Source organism: Panthera uncia, chromosome F2 (genome assembly GCF_023721935.1).
Source record: "Panthera uncia isolate 11264 chromosome F2, Puncia_PCG_1.0, whole genome shotgun sequence".
Taxonomy (NCBI): Eukaryota; Metazoa; Chordata; class Mammalia; order Carnivora; family Felidae; genus Panthera; species Panthera uncia.
The window spans coordinates 37,339,405-37,356,176 of NC_064812.1; the positions used below are offsets into that span (position 1 = coordinate 37,339,405).

Consider the following 16,772-nt stretch of genomic DNA (forward strand, 5'->3'; position numbering starts at 1 on the left):
AGGAGGAAGAGGAAGAGGAGGAGGAGGAGGAGGAGGAGGAGGAGGAGAGAGGAAAAACCTTTAGTCCTGTTAAAATTAGTGTGGTACAGAAGTGATCTAGGTCTTTAGAATCATAAAGACCTGGGTTTGAATGGCTCCTCTGCCATTAAGACCTTGGGCAATTTACTTCACGTTTCCGTCTTAGCTTCCTAATTCATAAAATAGGGATAATTGTAGAGGCTCCTCCTTGGGTCTGTATTAATACAGAAAGCACTCAGTACCTGGGACTAATATGCACTCAATACATTTTGATGACCGTATCTGTCTATCTAAACCTGAGTGTTTAGATATGCCTCAAGCACTTTGCTATGCATTTGAAATAAGTATTTTTATCTAATTGAATATATTGATGTATACTGCCTTATGTATATATGCGTGTGTGTGTGTGTATATATATATATATATATATATATATATATATATCATATGTGTCTTCCATCCATCCATCCACTTTGTTTACAGTAAGGAAACTGAGGCATAGGAGATTAGATCAACTGCCTAAGGTCACGCAATTAGCAGGAAAGGCAGAAATAAAGTTTTGGGTCTTTGACTTATAGTTACTTATACTAGTCAATTATTCTTTAATTGGTAACTACTTTTTGTCGGACTAAAGGTAATTTTTAGTGCCTATTAATATTTGCCTTTTAGTCTTTGAAATGGGCAACCTGAGAAGAATACACTTCTGGAAGACAAATGAACTATTCATTTTTGGCAAGGAATGTCACAATCACTAATACCCTAAGTACATGTTAATATACTCACATGAAAAAAATGTATACACATTTGAATTGTGACTTTCTTACCTGGTCCATTAAGAAAGTCTTTAATTTGTAGCGTTACCAGCGAAGGTGGAATACCACTTTTGCTGTCTATTTCCCCAGGCACTGTCTGTAGCCAAACTGTGCAGTAATCAAGGGATTCAGGCAGAGTCTTCCCAGGATCTGAAGTGACAAAGTTTAAATAAAAAATGTCAATCACATCCCAAACATCTCATTTTGGTGTAAGAGCTTCAGCTGACAAAGAAGAAGAAAAAATGGTTAAATTCACTGTATATAACCTTCACTGATTCATTTGTTTGTAAGTATACTAGTCACACAAGTACTTTATGGAGAAAGAGAAGCTCTCTCTACATTGGAATGATGAAACCATGTTTTTCAAAATCAGACCAAAGGAAAAGTCATTTCAAATCTTAACTTATATCATTTTTGAATGAAGGTAAAGTTTCTGTGCTCTGAGTTGCTGTTAACAGTTGTATAGCTGGATTTCTTTTCTTTCTTCTTCTTCTTTTTTTAAACAGGATGTTGGAAACAAATTAAAGAAAAAAAGGCAAGCTTTTCAGCTTTAAAAAAAGGCAAATATATGTTCAAAGATGCAGTGGATTAGTACTACTTAGGGTCTATTTGATCTGTTTCAGAGTTTTACTGACATTACAATCACTTTTTACTGCTAGGCTTTTGAAGTTAACTTCAGTAGCTTTCTCATAACCTTCTTTAATGATAAAAATTGGTCAATCTTTTATTAGTCCCAATAATGACTAAATCTTGATTTTTTTCTGTTTTGACTTTTTCTGTTAGTGTGTATTTCTTACTTTTTTGGGTTTATGTAGTATATTCTTTAAGAAGTATTTTTTAGCTATTGGTGATGGCAAACTGAATTTGCTTTTTACTGCTTGGCAATCCAGTTTTTATTGAAATAGCTCTTTAAATAAAAACGACTGCTGCATCTTGGCATACAACGTAGTAGGCTTTAAAAAAAACTTCTAAATATTCACAGTTTTTCTTTAGTTTCAAGATTGTTTTACTCTCTCTGTTTTAATAGCCTCTGAATGTCAATTTTATAGGGATGTTCTTGCCATAGAGTCCATCTATTCCATTTTCAGTCGATTTGGGATGTGTTCTTAAAGTGTTATTTATTTTAAGTTTTATTGATTGGATTGCTTTCAAGAATAGCATTTACATACAGTGTATTATATTCAACATATGGCTATATAGTATTACTGTCATATGTGAACTGGGCATATAAATTCTGCCTTGGAATTTGTATTTCTTGACCTTATCATGTGATTCTTATGAAATATGGCACATATGAACCTTTATGTGATTTCAAAGAAAATAGTGAAAGCAATTGATCGTGACGTTAGATCTATGTGGTAAAGATCAAACACTAAGCTAGTGCATTCTTCTCTTTTTATACAATCAGTGAATTTAAAGCAGTGAGAATATGCATAGTAGATTCATTACATAGTAACACTATATTATTCTCTCTTTAAAATATAATGGTCAGGTGTCATGAAATGATAGCAAAAGTCTGTTGCTGGTCGGATCTACAATCAATTCAAAAGAGCTATGTAACTTGACAGGACCTGAGTGTCTACTTCTAGAATCTCACCTACGTAGCCATCATCAAGAAGCATTTATTATCAAGTAAATAGTACCGTGTTAGACTCGTAAGAGGAGGCATAGTTCTTCGTTATGAAGAGGACATAATCTAGAGAGAGAACAATGACCTCACAGAGAAAACAGACAGAAGTGATGTAACTAATGGACAGAGAAGAATTACACTGATGCAGAAATGTTAGTATGATGTGTAAAACTGGCAAGTAAAACTTAGGCTAAACCAAACAAGTTACAGGAATTACATATTCAAACTCATGTGACAGAAAAGGGATGTATCATTAATCTACAAAGAGTTCATATAATAAATATAGATATTAACCTAGAAAAATGGGTAGAGGAAAGAATAAGCAATTATTAAATGAATAAATTAATAAAGAAGCAATTAACAGATGAAGAAAACGAATGGCATATAAACATTATGAGATACTAAATCTTACTAATAATCATGAAAAATATTTTTTTTAAATGTTTATTTTTGAGACAGAGAGAGACAGAGTGCAAGTGGGGGAGGGGCAGAGAGAGAGGGAGACACAGAATCTGAAACAGGCTCCAGGCTCTGAGCAGTCAGCACAGAGCCCGACGCGGGGCTCGAACCCACGGACTGTGAGATCATGTACTGAGCCGAAGTCAGATGCTCAACCGACTGAGCCACCCAGGCGCCCCAAAAATATTTTAAATAAGTAGAAATTTTCATCTATCAGATAGCCCAAGACTAAAAAGAACTGATAATGCCTGTGTAGTGCATGCATGCACACACACTGTAGAAATGTTAACCATAGCAAAAAGTAGAAAACAACCTGGAAGTCCATCAACAGACTAATGCTTAAATAAACAATGGTAATCCATACAGTTGTTTAGAAGAATCAAGATCTACATGTACTGACATAGTAAGACATCCATTTTATATTGTTAGTAGTAAAAAGCAAAGTGGTTAAGCATCTTTTCATTTATTGGCCATTTGATTCCTCTTCTACAAAATATTTACTTACTCATTTTTCTATTAGTTTTTTTCTCTTGCTATATTATGAGTGTTAATAATGTTTGTCTGTCATACATAGCAAGTGCTTCCCCCTGGTACGGTAGTTGTCCTTGAAATACATTCTGATGCTTTCTGCATACATACTTTTTTTTATAGATGTGGTAAAAAAATCTAATTTTTATTTACTGGATTTATCCCTAGGTGATAATGTATTTTCCTATAGTTTCTTGAAACATTTTTAAGATTTCTGTTTTTACCTTAAGTTGTTTAATCCTTCTAGAGAGTTTTATGAAAACTAAGAAAAATTTTCTGCCCAACAATCAACCATACACAAATTAAAAGAAGTAGTTTTTTATTTATCAGATCAGCATAAACTAAAAAGACTGATAATATCTTGTGTAGGCGAGAAGGAGAAATGGATCCTCCCATGTATGGTCGATGAGAGTGTAAATAAAGTATCTTTGCATGAGTAGGGGAGAGGGTTGAAAATGAGTGACTACCAAAATTCTCAATATCCATACTTTTTGTAATTAGAAAGGGCACATGTGGCACTCTATCTTAAAGAAATAAACCTAGCTGCACACATACATACACACTGGAGGATAATCACCTTTAAGATGATCCTAAGCACATAATGATATATAGACCTATGTTCACAGCTCAAAAAAAAAAAAAAAAAAAAAAAAAAAAGGATGACACACAAAATATCTAAAAGAAAAACTGAAGTGAAGGGGAGAGAAAAAAAACCATTTCAAAGGAATAATATTTTGATGTTCTACCTTCATCAAGGTATAGATGGGGAAGCACAAGTTCTGATAATAAGAATGAGGGTTTTCCATGTAGGGGAGATAGGTTTCATGGAGGTTGCTTCTCTTTTCATAGAAGTTAGAGGGCCTGGCCATCTGGTACCCAGCCTTGGAAGCTGCACTTACAATTACAGGGGCAATTACAGGGGGATAGGACTTACCAGAGATGAAATAAACAAACTGGCAATAATAGGAAGAAGAATGGGAAATAGGAATTTAAAAACATGGAAAAGTCTAGGAAACTTATCTAAAGAAGTCAAACTTTCAATGACTATTTTTCCTCACCCTCCCAAATTACTGGTTTAATGATATTATTGGGTTAATATGGCTATACAACTGGTTTAAAAGTACAGCTGTATTTATAGAGCTGACAGAGCAGAATAACAAATTAGGAACATCCAGGAAAATACAGGTTGCGTGGTTGATGGATACTGAATGTGTGACAGGAGAGAGGCTACTCTCCCAGTTTTAGCTAAAATCTCTACTTTGGATATGCCTCTAGTCACGTGGGTACAAGCCGCAGCAGCAGTAGCAGATCCATGAGAATCCCACAGAAAAAGCTCAGGTTTGCAAGTCACTATTTAATCCCTTATGGTTAGATGATGAGGGGCATGACTTTTAGACTTCCTCTAATATCTTCAATTTAACTTCTCCTTAATTCCATCATCAAGTCTGGAAAATGGGATTCATATTACACATTCCTCGGGGTCAATGTAGCTGGGAAAGCACCAGATAAATTAAGATTAAAGGAGTCTGTGAGTATAATGTAAATAGAGTGACAAGCAGCGATGACTACTTCATATGGAAGCTCCTTCAGACTTTGCTAGTTTTCTTCTCCATATTTATGAGACACCTATTTGAGCACAGGAAGCTCTCAAAAAAAGTAAGCTTCTGCTGCTGTTGATGAGCACATTTATGCTGTTGTCCCTAAGCCTAAGAAACAGGAGAAAGTAGTACCTTATTAGGAGTTGCAGAGTGGGGGAAATGGGTCAGAACAAATGACAAATTGCTCATAGCCATAAATCTTGTTGAAAGTCAGTAAGAATTCACTTCAATAAGGCATTGGTATTGACAAAGTTGTATTATTTGTTTTTCTTCTGGGTTGACCTGGCCTCCAAAAGAAAATACTTCATCATATCATGTCACAAAGAACACCCAAAGAGAAGATTCAGAAAGTTTCCAGTCTGTTCACAGATGGATCAAGATATTATTGGCTTTCACAGAGACTTGTTTCAGATTGTATTCTTTGTGCTTGTAGATTACTTTGCTCTTCTTCATAAACCTTCATTTCACTTAACTGCTTGGGAGGTCTTCCTCTGAATCTGATAAAAGTAGTCTTTGTACGGCTGCTCGTTATTTTTTAACCCTCAGCAAACATTCACAGAGTTAAGTATGTTTTTGCGTAACATTTAAATTATACAAAATATAATAAAATACAACATGATTCATTGTGACCAACTCAAAATGAAACTTGGAAAATAAACTCATTTATTTCCTTTGCAATCTTCTACTTAACAAAAAGTTTGTTTTCTAAGCTCATTCAGAGCAGCTGAATGCTACAAATTTTGTAAGCTTTATTCGATTCTACTTTATACTACTCTGTTTTGCTCTACTATGCGGCAGGAAATTTCTTTGTCATAATTAAGCTGAATTTTTATTGAGGCTCCAATGAGAATACATTTCCCCACAGATTTCAGTGATAATTTTCCCACTTTAAAGACGGACATAACACTGAATATTTAATGAAGTCCAGTCACTTTTACACCAGATATTTCTAAGTGTTAGCCATTGCAAAAATCAACGTTTCCATTTCTTTTGCCATGTGAATAAAGAACTTTGAATTTTAAAAATCCCAATGCCAGAAAGAGGAGTTGTTTATTTGAAAACTAAGCATCTCTTATAAAGAGGACTCGAAGGAGACTCTAAGCCACCATTATTTCTTCCTCACTCTCCCCATCTTCCCTAACAGTTGCTTTTATCAACCTCAGGTTTACAAAACAGTTGATAATCTGTGCCTCTTTCTGCTTTTTCTTAGCCACTTCTATGCTCAAGAACATTTCTATGAGGAGGAGGTTGGTTAAGGAAGGCAGAAAGCAAAGTTAGCCCAATGGTGACTTTCCCTGGCAGCTCCAGGCAGACTCTATTGTGGAAGATGCAAGTAACTGCAGTCACAATAATGTTTTTGCCCCTTTGATTCTGTGTTCTCATGGTACCTTTGTCTTTTACATTTTTGTGGAAAATGAGTGCTAATGCAAATATGGAGCAATGTCAAGGATACAAAATTTTCCTATGGTGGACAGTTCTTATAAACTTGTGGCACTGGAAGAAATGTTATTAATTGAAATTTGGGGGATGAGTGCTGAAAAATAAGCTTTTGATTAATGGGGTATCTCATTTTAACCATGTTCTCCAGTAGGTAAACAGTTTATCACCTTACTCCTGGCATTAGCTTCTTGCTGTTAATACAGCAAGATCCTGTTGGTGCTTGCAATCCTGGGTAATAAAATCCTGCTCTGTATTATCAACAACTTTTGAAACTACAGCATGCTTTCATTTGTAGTCCTGCAAATGTTATCATTCCTGAATCATTGATTAAAATTAATGTGTTCCCTAAACTACTATTGCAGATTTAAATTTCAGTAACTTTCTGCTTTGATGTCATATTGCACTGAGTTTCCTTTCTGACAGTAGTAGTACATGATCAAAATATCGCAAGTTCCTCAGAAGCATAAAGTAAGTGCTTGTTATGATGTAGCACCGCAAATAGCCTCAAGATTTACTTCTGTCTTCATTTTATCAGTTCGAGAAAGTCCAGAAGGATCTAATGTTTGGTTTCTTAAAAGAAATAAGACTAGGCTTTTATTTGTTTTGTTTTTTTGTTTTTTTGTTTTTTTGCAAAATCTTCAATGACGTGTTATGGGTTACAAGTATGCTGTAGTCTGCCATAGTTAATGAGCCCAGACCTGTCCTGGGCTGCCACAGAACCAAAGTGGCATGTATGGTGGCTTAGGGAGACTGGTTCTCTTTGGTCTGAGGTACACAGGGTTGTTAAGTTTACGAAAAAACGTTTACGTGACTTTTGATGAATTCTTGAGGGACAACTGGCAGATGATAGGATACTGTCATATAGAAGAGGTTTACAAAATGGTCTGTCATTGACTTAGGACTTACTGAACACAGACAGCCCTACTTTCATTGAGCTTTCTCACATTTTGTTCTATGGGAGAGTTTACATCAGTTTATAACACAGTAGAAAATTCAGGGTAATGAAAAGAACATGAACTTTGGAGGCAGACAGATCTGGGTTTAAGTCCTGATTCCTTAAACTGGGTAAATTTAATTTTAACTTCACGGAGTCTCCAAAATGGGGACAATCCACGAGATTGTGGGTTGTTGAGAATATCATATCAGATAATATATATAACATGGTTAGTACGGGACACGTCATGGTAAAAGTTCAGTAACAGTTAATGTTTTGTTTCTAAAACACAAACTTTAAACAAAATACAGGAGTATGTATGTGTGGTGCTTTCAAGTGTCTACTCCTTCTAGTTTTTGTTTTTGCTTTTTAATTTTGAAAAATCTTTTTTTTTATCACTGATCTGAATTAAGAGGAAGATAATGTGTAAAATATAAAACTCTTTGTTTATTAGTGGAAAGTATACCCAATTTTGATCTTAAAAACCAGTAATAAGTTTACTTATATTTAATTCTTAAAATTATTACTGAGGTTCAAAATACTTGTCAATGTACTTTACTTCTCTATTAAATTCTCCTGGCTGAGGAGAAATTATAGATCTGACAATTTCTCTGCACTGTGGTTCTGATAATTATCAAAATTATATTCGTGTGTTCTTTTCCACTCCTTAGAAATATTTGGCCAATGTATGAATCAAGGAAGTAAATAATCTGCAAACCAAACAGACTCTTTTCCATTTTTTAAACTAGAAGTTAGAGACTCCTTTTAGTAAGTCTGGGTATATCAACTTTTATACAAAGACTGAAACGACACAATGTCCAATAAACATGGCTAGTGCATCAGAATTTAAATTTCACACAGCTTTCTTTTGTTAAGGAAGATCAAGCAGAGTTCACAGCCAGAGTAGAAAGGGAAAAAATACTTAAAGAAGAAGCAGAGTAGTAGGTGAGGGTTTAGAGATTCCCTACTCTCCCTTCCTCTCTCCAAGTTCCTGACAAGATGTTCCCAGATGGTCTTTTAGCTTAATCCTTTTGTGCCCAGCCAAGAATACACAAACGTGTTTCTTCATAGAACTTGAATAAAATTTAAAGCAATGTGTTTTTGGAGGATCTAGATCTATTTGCCTCTATCTATGAAATTAATATTGTTTAACCTCCAAAGGGACCTCTTTCAGAAGCCACTGTTGTGCTTGATTAGGCTGCACTCAACGGCTGGCAGTGTAACTCCCTGCAGTGAGAGGTCAGGATCAGAACCTTTTGACCACTGTATATAAAAAAGGCAAAGCTACCTATAGACCTACTGGGTTTCTCCTATTTTCTATATTTCTTTATGATCCTTAGTTTAAATGGCATCTTTTTCCTCTTTTTTAATGTAGCCACAGAAGCAAATGTGGTCCATAAAACCCTCAAAATGCCTGAAAATTAAACTGTGAAGGAACCTAGATCCATAAAACACAGTAACAATTCACTGTCAGAACAGCAAACCCCCCAAGAAACCAATTCTAAATTGCTGTGGATGCAAAGTAAGTGCCGCCATGTCCTTGCTGATATCTAGGCATTTGGCTAACTCCATAAGCACTTTTTCCCATGCTCTGTCCCTTGTACGTACTAAGATTTGATAGGAAAGGGAAGAGGAAATTTCCTGGTTTGAAATCCCAAGCCTAGAGCCCAGAAGAGGAACAGGAAGGGTTAACGTGGCCACTGGGATGTGTGATCATCAGTGCCCATTAGCTCTTACTTTTAGAACCAAGTCTTCCAAATCTTGCTAAAATAAAAGGAATTACAGGGGCGCCTGGGTGGCTCAGTCGGTTGAGCGTCCGACTTCAGCTCAGGTCACGATCTCGCGGTCCGTGAGTTCGAGCCCCGCGTCGGGCTCTGGGCTGATGGCTCAGAGCCTGGAGCTTGCTTCCGATTCTGTGTCTCCCTCTCTCTCTGCCCCTCCCCCGTTCATGCTCTGTCTCTCTCTGTCTCAAAAATAAATAAAGGTTAAAAAAATTAAAAAAAAAAGGAATTACATTACTTATATTTAATGATGCTAACTAGCAGATAATATGCAAAATATCATTTCAATGAATTCCTTTTAATTTATTTTCTGTGCTGCTTTGTGGTATTCTTACTCTCTTTTCTATTTGGTTGTTTTCATGTTAAATTCTAATGTGGGTTTCAGATGTTTTACATGACAACATTTCATTAAAATTCAATGCAAGTAAATATTGGGTGCTGTACAGAAAAAAATGTAGTCATATAAATCTATATATATCTGTAAGGAAGATCAAGTTAATCCCAATTTTAAACCTCTTGTCTGCTCTGAGCAAAGTCTTGGTTCTGTAACATTGAAAGCCAATTTAGTGGTTTTAAATGATTCCTTCCATTTCTCCTGTTAAGTAAATCCTGATGATCAAGATGGATGTCAAAAGGGCCAGAGCACTAGTCTTCCTCATGTTTAAAAAGATCCATTAAGCTCTTCCTTCTATTGCTAATAACTAAAGAAGCCCCACTTACAGTTGAACAATATTTCATAGTCCCAAGGCATTCACAGATATCTCACTTGGAGCTAAGATTAAACTATGAAACTACAGAGACCAGATATTATTACACCCATTTTAGAGATAATGAAACTAAAGCACCAAGTTTAGTTATTTGCATCAAAGAATCTTGGCTAATGAGTCAAGACTAAAAGTCAAAGTTTCTAATTTCCCTTCCAATATCCTTCCCTATATGTTAACTCTCCCTACTGCCTGGGTCACATCTTTTGTTTTTTTTGTTTTTTTGTTTTGGTTAATGTTTATTTATTTTTGATAGAGACGGAGTGTGAGTGGGGTGGGGGGGGGAGAGAGAAAGAGAGAGGGAGAGAGAGGGAGAGAGAGAAGACATAGAATCTGAAGCAGGCTCCAGGCTGTCAGCACAGAGCCTGATGTGGGGCTTGAACTCATGGACCATGAGATCATGACCTGAGCTGAAGTCAGACGCTTAACTGACTGAGCCACCCAGGCACCCCTGGGTCACATCTTATTTAACTTTCTCCCCACAACTCTCCCTGAGAGATGCTCTAGAGTTCCTCTCATTTAAGAGAACCACTTAGTGGCTGATTTCTGTCAATGTAATAATTTCACTTCGTATTACTGGCCGGCAAGAAATGTTCCCAGCAGCTAAATTTTCAGATAAATGTTCAAGTTGTGATCATTATGACATTAAAGTCACAGGTTAATTCTAAGCCTTTCCAGAGACATTAGCAAAACCTTTAGCTCTGAAGAGACATGTAATTCAATCCTTCTCTTTTAGTCACAATAACTAAATGAAATCAAGATATGATTTATGAGGTGTAAGAAGGCAGTTTATGATTTTCCAACTGTTGGTTTACTCAGATGTCTCTGGCACATTTTCTGCAGACCTATTCATGAAAGGGTAAAGAAGCCAATTACTGTAACTGAAAATTTTCAAACTACACAATAGCTATAAATTGAACTAAAATGACGTGAATGCTTTTGGCTGATTACAACCACTATTTTTAAACTCAGCTTAAAGATGTTAACAGTGATGATAAAAACAACAATAACAGTATTAACACATACGGAGCTCTGTGCTACACACTCAGCTAAGAGCTTCATATACATCATTTCATTCTCACATCAACTCTAGCAGATCACTACCAGTGTTCCCCCTGTATTCTAGATAAGGGGTCAAGGCTTAGAAAGAGGAAATAACTTGCCCAAGATCACACGGTTGTTAAGCAGCAGAGCTGGGATTAGAACTCAGGACTGGCTGACTCCAAATCTTGAGCTCTTATTGAACTCTTCCATGTTTGCCTCTTAATTAGAGCTGAAGTCATAGATGCAAACTTGTATAAAACTTTAAAATGTAGGAGGTCTCCTATACTAGAGATACCATGTTGTGGATAGTTCTGTCATACACAGAAGTGTGTTATTACCCACTCTTTCAGTACGGATTCTAATCAACTTTAATTTCTCTATTTTAGTCTAGCTGATGCCTGAAAAATTACAATAAGTAAAGAAGTTGTGGGAAAGATGAGGTAATTGTCTTCAAATTGGTTTGTGGGTTCCTGGCAAACAATGAGTAACAAGCTACTGGACTGTCTGTGTGCTGAGGAAGTACGGGGGTTGGTTAAATTTCCTCAGAATGGTTCAACTCCTTTACAATTGACCAGATGGCACAGTCATTTCTTCAAAAACAAACAAAAAGCCCCAAACAAACAAGAAAAATGACTTTTTAAGTCTGCCTTGGGCTGCATAGTCAAGATATGAGGCAACTTCAAATCTGGATTCCATTACCTTAAACAAAATAAATACCAATTTTTAAATATTTATAAACACAACTAATACGATTATGTTAAAAACAACTACATTCATCTTTATTTAAATGAGAACTGCCAATATTACAGCTGCTACATATAAAGGTGCTGGCAGAAGATCTCATTTCTGTTAGATGTTGTTTCAGGTAAGAGGGACATGGAAAAGCCCACTGTCACATTATTTTAATATTTTAAAAAGAAACTTGTTAACTTGCAGATGTACTGTCTACCTGGACTGAATGGAAGATCATTTACAGGTTACTATAAATATCAAGAGTCATAAAAGAAATGCAAGTTGATAATTTAGGCTTTAGATAATCTGCTGTTATTTAAACTAGGGCGAGTAAAGCAAATGACCACATATACACACACACACACACACACACACACACACACACACACACACATTTGCAGGTAGAGCTGGCATAATTTAAGATCACTAAATTATGCAGACTGGCGATGATGCTTTATTAATCTTTCAAAATTATAAGCAGTTGTCACCGGTTCTATATCACTTCAGGTTTCTAAAAAAAAAAGAGGCAGGTATAGGTATAAATATAGATTCCATTTATCATGTATTCTGGGTAGCCTCTCATAGAATTTAGGTTTTTAAATATGTATATGCATAAGTGGTATATATAATATACACATGTGTATTTATCAGTCACACGTGCTGAGAAGGCAGACTGACATGAGGGACAATGAATTTCACAGCATTTCTTCTTCTAATTTGATTTTATAATATATGAAAGGATATCCCTCAGGAACAGAGAAAGAGAACACTATTACCACCCTTTGAGTATGTGGACATGTTCTTTGCTTAACGGTGACATGTGCAGAATCAAGTTAATGCTGACAACTCCCTGGGAGCAGTTTATTCATTACAGCATATTAACCGATCTGTGTCACAGATGTAAAGATATTAAAATATCACTTTTGGAGGAAATCCTGTATTAAGTTTCTCAGAAGACCATGTCTCTGCTAATAGACTAGATAATAATTTTATTATTTTAAAATTGAAGGACGTCTGGTGCCAGGCAAAGTTGTAATAAGCTCACTTCAACTTAACTCTCATGCTGCTTACAATAAAAAACTTGAGAGAGAAAATACAAAAAACAAAAGGCCTGAGGGCTCTAAAAAGCAAACAAGAACAATGTAGACTGGGGAGGAGAGTCGAACTTGCAGATAGGACTGCTATGGTGGTGTTTCTCAATTTGTTTTGTTTTTCCTCTTTTCTCTCACAACTTTGACTTGAAAGTGAGTCTTGGGTTGTGGTGCACAGTGATGGCAAGAACAGTCAAACGTCCTTATGTCTGGGAATTAAGGCCTCTGTGATTTCAAGAGTGTAGGAAAAGCCTGCTGTCTTTTATACTTCTTTTTTGTCTCCTGGTTTTGCCCCAAGGGTGGCTACAGTGTGTGTGTATGTGGGGGATGGGGGCAGGTCCTGCAGTGGCTGTGCTGTGTTAGCAGCGTCAAAGCATTTAAGACTTTAGCAGGTATTATAACTATGTTTCATGAGGTAAGGTAAACGTGCTTAAAATGAGTGGAGATATAGAAGTTCTCAGAAGAGAAACAGAAACTATAGAAAAGAACCAAATAAAAATTTTAGAACTGGAAAATTCAATAGAAATTATCTAATATGAAGAACAGAGAAGAAAAAAGAAAATAGGAAAAAACAAACAAAAAAAAGAATGGAGTCTCAGGGATCTGTGGAATAATATAAAAACTTTAATGCTGGTGTCCAAAAAAGATTGGTGCAGAAAAACATTTAAAGAAATAATAGCTTAAAAGTTCCCAAATTTAGTTTTAGAAAGCATACAGTTACAGAGTTAAGGAGGCCAGAAAACCTCAAACAGGATAAATTCAAAGAAATCAAGCCCAGACACATTATAATCAATCTATAGAAAATCAAATATCACGAAAAAAATCTTGAAAGCACCTAGAGAAAATCAACACGTTACATATACAGAAACAATGACTGTGATTACCATGGATTTCTCATCAGAAAGCAAAGAGGGAAGAAAACAGTGGAACAATATGTCTAAAGACCCCACTGGAAAAAACTATTAGAAGTAATGAAGTCAGTAACATTTCAAGATAAAAAAATATATAAAAATGTGTATGTGTTATGTTTCTATACACTAAAAATGAAAGCAGCAAAAAGAGAAATCAAGAAAACAATCTCATTTACAAATGCATACAAAAGAATAAAGTACCTAGGAATAAATTTAACCAAGGAGGTAAAAGACCTGTATATCATAAACTATAAGACACTGATGAAAAAAACTGAAGATGATGCAAATAAATAGAAAGATATTCCATGCTCACAGACTGGATGGATTAATATTATTAAAATTCCATAATCCCCAAAGCAATCCGCAGATTCAATGCAATTCGTATCAAAATTCCAATGACATTTTCACAGAACAAATAATCCTCAAATTTGTATGGGACTACAAAAGACCCCGAACAGCCAAAGCAATCCTGAGAAAGGAGAACAAAGCCAGAAGTATCAGGGTCCCTGATTTCAAACTATACTACAAAACTACAGTAATGAAAACAGTATGGCATTGGCATAAAAACAGGCACATAGATCAATGGAATAGAATAAAAACCCCACACATATATGTTCAAGTAACGTTCAACAAAGGAGGTAAGAATATACAATCGGGAAATGATAGTCTTTTTAGTAAATTGTATTGGAAAAATTGGACAGCTAGGTGCAAAAGAATGAAACTAAACCACTATCTTACACCATGTAAAAATCAATTCAAAACAGAGTAGACTTCCATGTAAGACCTGATATTATTAAATTCCTGGAAGAAAACACAGGCGGTAAGCTCCTTGATATCAGTCTTAGTGATGTCTTTTTTGATCTGACTCCAGAAACAAGTGAAACAAGAACAAAAATAAACAAAGGCCTAACTACATCAAGCTAGAAAGTTTCTGCACAATGAAGGAAATCATCAACAAACTAAAAAAACAACCTACTGAATGGGAGAAGACATTTGTCAATGATATGTCCAATCAGGGGTTAATAGCCAAAAACTCTTATAATTTCACAAAAAAGCAAATAATCTTTTTATGATATGGGCAGAGGATCTGAATAGACATTTTCCTAAGAAGACATACAGATGGCCAACAGGCATATGAAAAGATCCTCACCATCACTAATCATCGGGGTAATGAAAATCAAAACCACAATGAGATATCTCTTCACACCGTGGGAATGGTTATTATCAAAAAGACAAGAGGGGCGCCTGGGTGGCTTAGTCAGTTAAACAACTGACTTCGGCTCGGGTCATGATCTCACGGTTTGTGAGTTCAAGCCCCGCATCAGGCTCTGTGCTGACAGCTCAGAGCCTGGAGCCTGCTTCGGATTCTGTGTCTCCCTCTCTCTCTGCCTCTTCCCTGCTCATTCTCTGTCTCTATCTGACTCTCAAAAATAAATAAACATTAAAAAAAAAAAAAAGACAAGAAATGACTAGTGTTAGTGATGATGTGGAGAAAAGGGAACCTTTGTCCACTGTTAGTGGGAATGTAAATTGGTGCAGCCACTATGGAAAACAGCATGAAGGTTCTCAAAAAGTTAGAGCTACCATTTGGGGCATCTGGGTGGTTCATGATCTCATGCTTTCTAAGTTCAAGCCCCACGTCAGGCTCTGCACTGACAGCATGGAGCCTGCTTGGGATTCTCTCTCTCTGCTCCCTCCCCCGACTCACGCTCTCTCTCTCTCTCAAAATATATAAATAAACTTTTAAAAAAAGTTAGAGCTACCATATATATACACACACCCCACCCACACACTGAAATACTATTCAGCCATTAAAATGAATGAAATCTTGCTACTTGTGACAACATGGATAGACCTGGAGGGCTATTACGCAAAGTGAAATAAATCAAGCAGAAAAAGACAAATATCATATAATTTTACTTATATGTGGGATCTAAAAAACAAAACAAAATAAAACCTAGACTCATAGATACAGAGAATAGGCTGGCAGCTGCAGAGGGCAGGGAGGTTGGGAGGGCCCTAATGGGTGAAGGAAATTAAGAAGTACAAACTTCCAGTTATAAAATAAATTAAGTAATGGGGATATAATATACAGCGTGGGGAATATATTCAACAAAACTGGATTAACTTTGTAAGGTGACAGATGGTAACGACTTACTATGGTGACCATTTCACAATGTAAACAAATGTCGAATCACTATGTTTTTATACCTGAAACTAATACTGTATGCCAATTATATCTCAATAAATAGAGTATAAATATGGCAGAAAGATGTAATATGTTATCTCTTTCATTTTTAACTTATGATGGCTTTAACTTTTCCTGGATCTTTCTTAGAAAGTTAGCTTCATGATCACACCCCTTTTTATCCTTCCAATCAAGACACTGCAATGACTCTTTCACTTTAGAATCCAGAAATGAAACCGGCCACCTCAACTTTTCTCCTCCCCCTGAATGTTAACATTATAGGCATTCTTATCTTTCTCTTTTTTCTTACCCACATGATTACAGGGCTTCAAAAGAATCCTGAACATGGAACAGAACAGTCTTTTCTTTAGGATGGAAAAGTGCTACAACAAGTGTTCCTAGCTTACTAAATTGATAATGGGACTTGTACAGTTCACTCAAATGGACCAACTTAAAACAGAAATTCCCTGGATCAGCTTTAAAAAATAACTTCATTAATATTTAATAAAATTTATGCATTTAAAACACTGAATAAACGAATTAGTGCTCCACTAGAATGTCAAAAGAAAATCTGCATCTTTAAGACAAGTCAGAATACATTTTATTCTTATAGGGTACTCACAGAAGTCAACTCCCTGAGGCCAAAGCAGTATAAATATTTTTAGAAAGGTGAGTATGGGAAGATGAATTCCAAATTAGAGAATAATGAAGCTTTAGAACTGGAATGGACCTTGTTAGTATCTATTATAATCACCACATTTTACAAATAAGAAAACAGAAACTCGAGAAAGTAAATTGCCTGGTTAAGATCACCCTGCTAATTACTGGCAAAGCTAATATTA

General features: G+C 35.8%; 1 protein-coding gene across 3 annotated transcripts in view; it reads right to left on the reverse strand.

Annotated features, from left to right (window-relative positions):
* VPS13B (vacuolar protein sorting 13 homolog B) overlaps nt 1-16,772 on the reverse strand; it is an 805,502-nt gene that overhangs the window by 190,526 nt on the left and 598,204 nt on the right. For all 3 annotated transcript variants that reach the window (XM_049633567.1, XM_049633568.1, XM_049633569.1), the window contains exon 35: nt 843-980. In XM_049633567.1, coding sequence (XP_049489524.1) covers nt 843-980 — 138 coding nt within the window. The remainder of the gene's footprint in view (nt 1-842; nt 981-16,772) is intronic.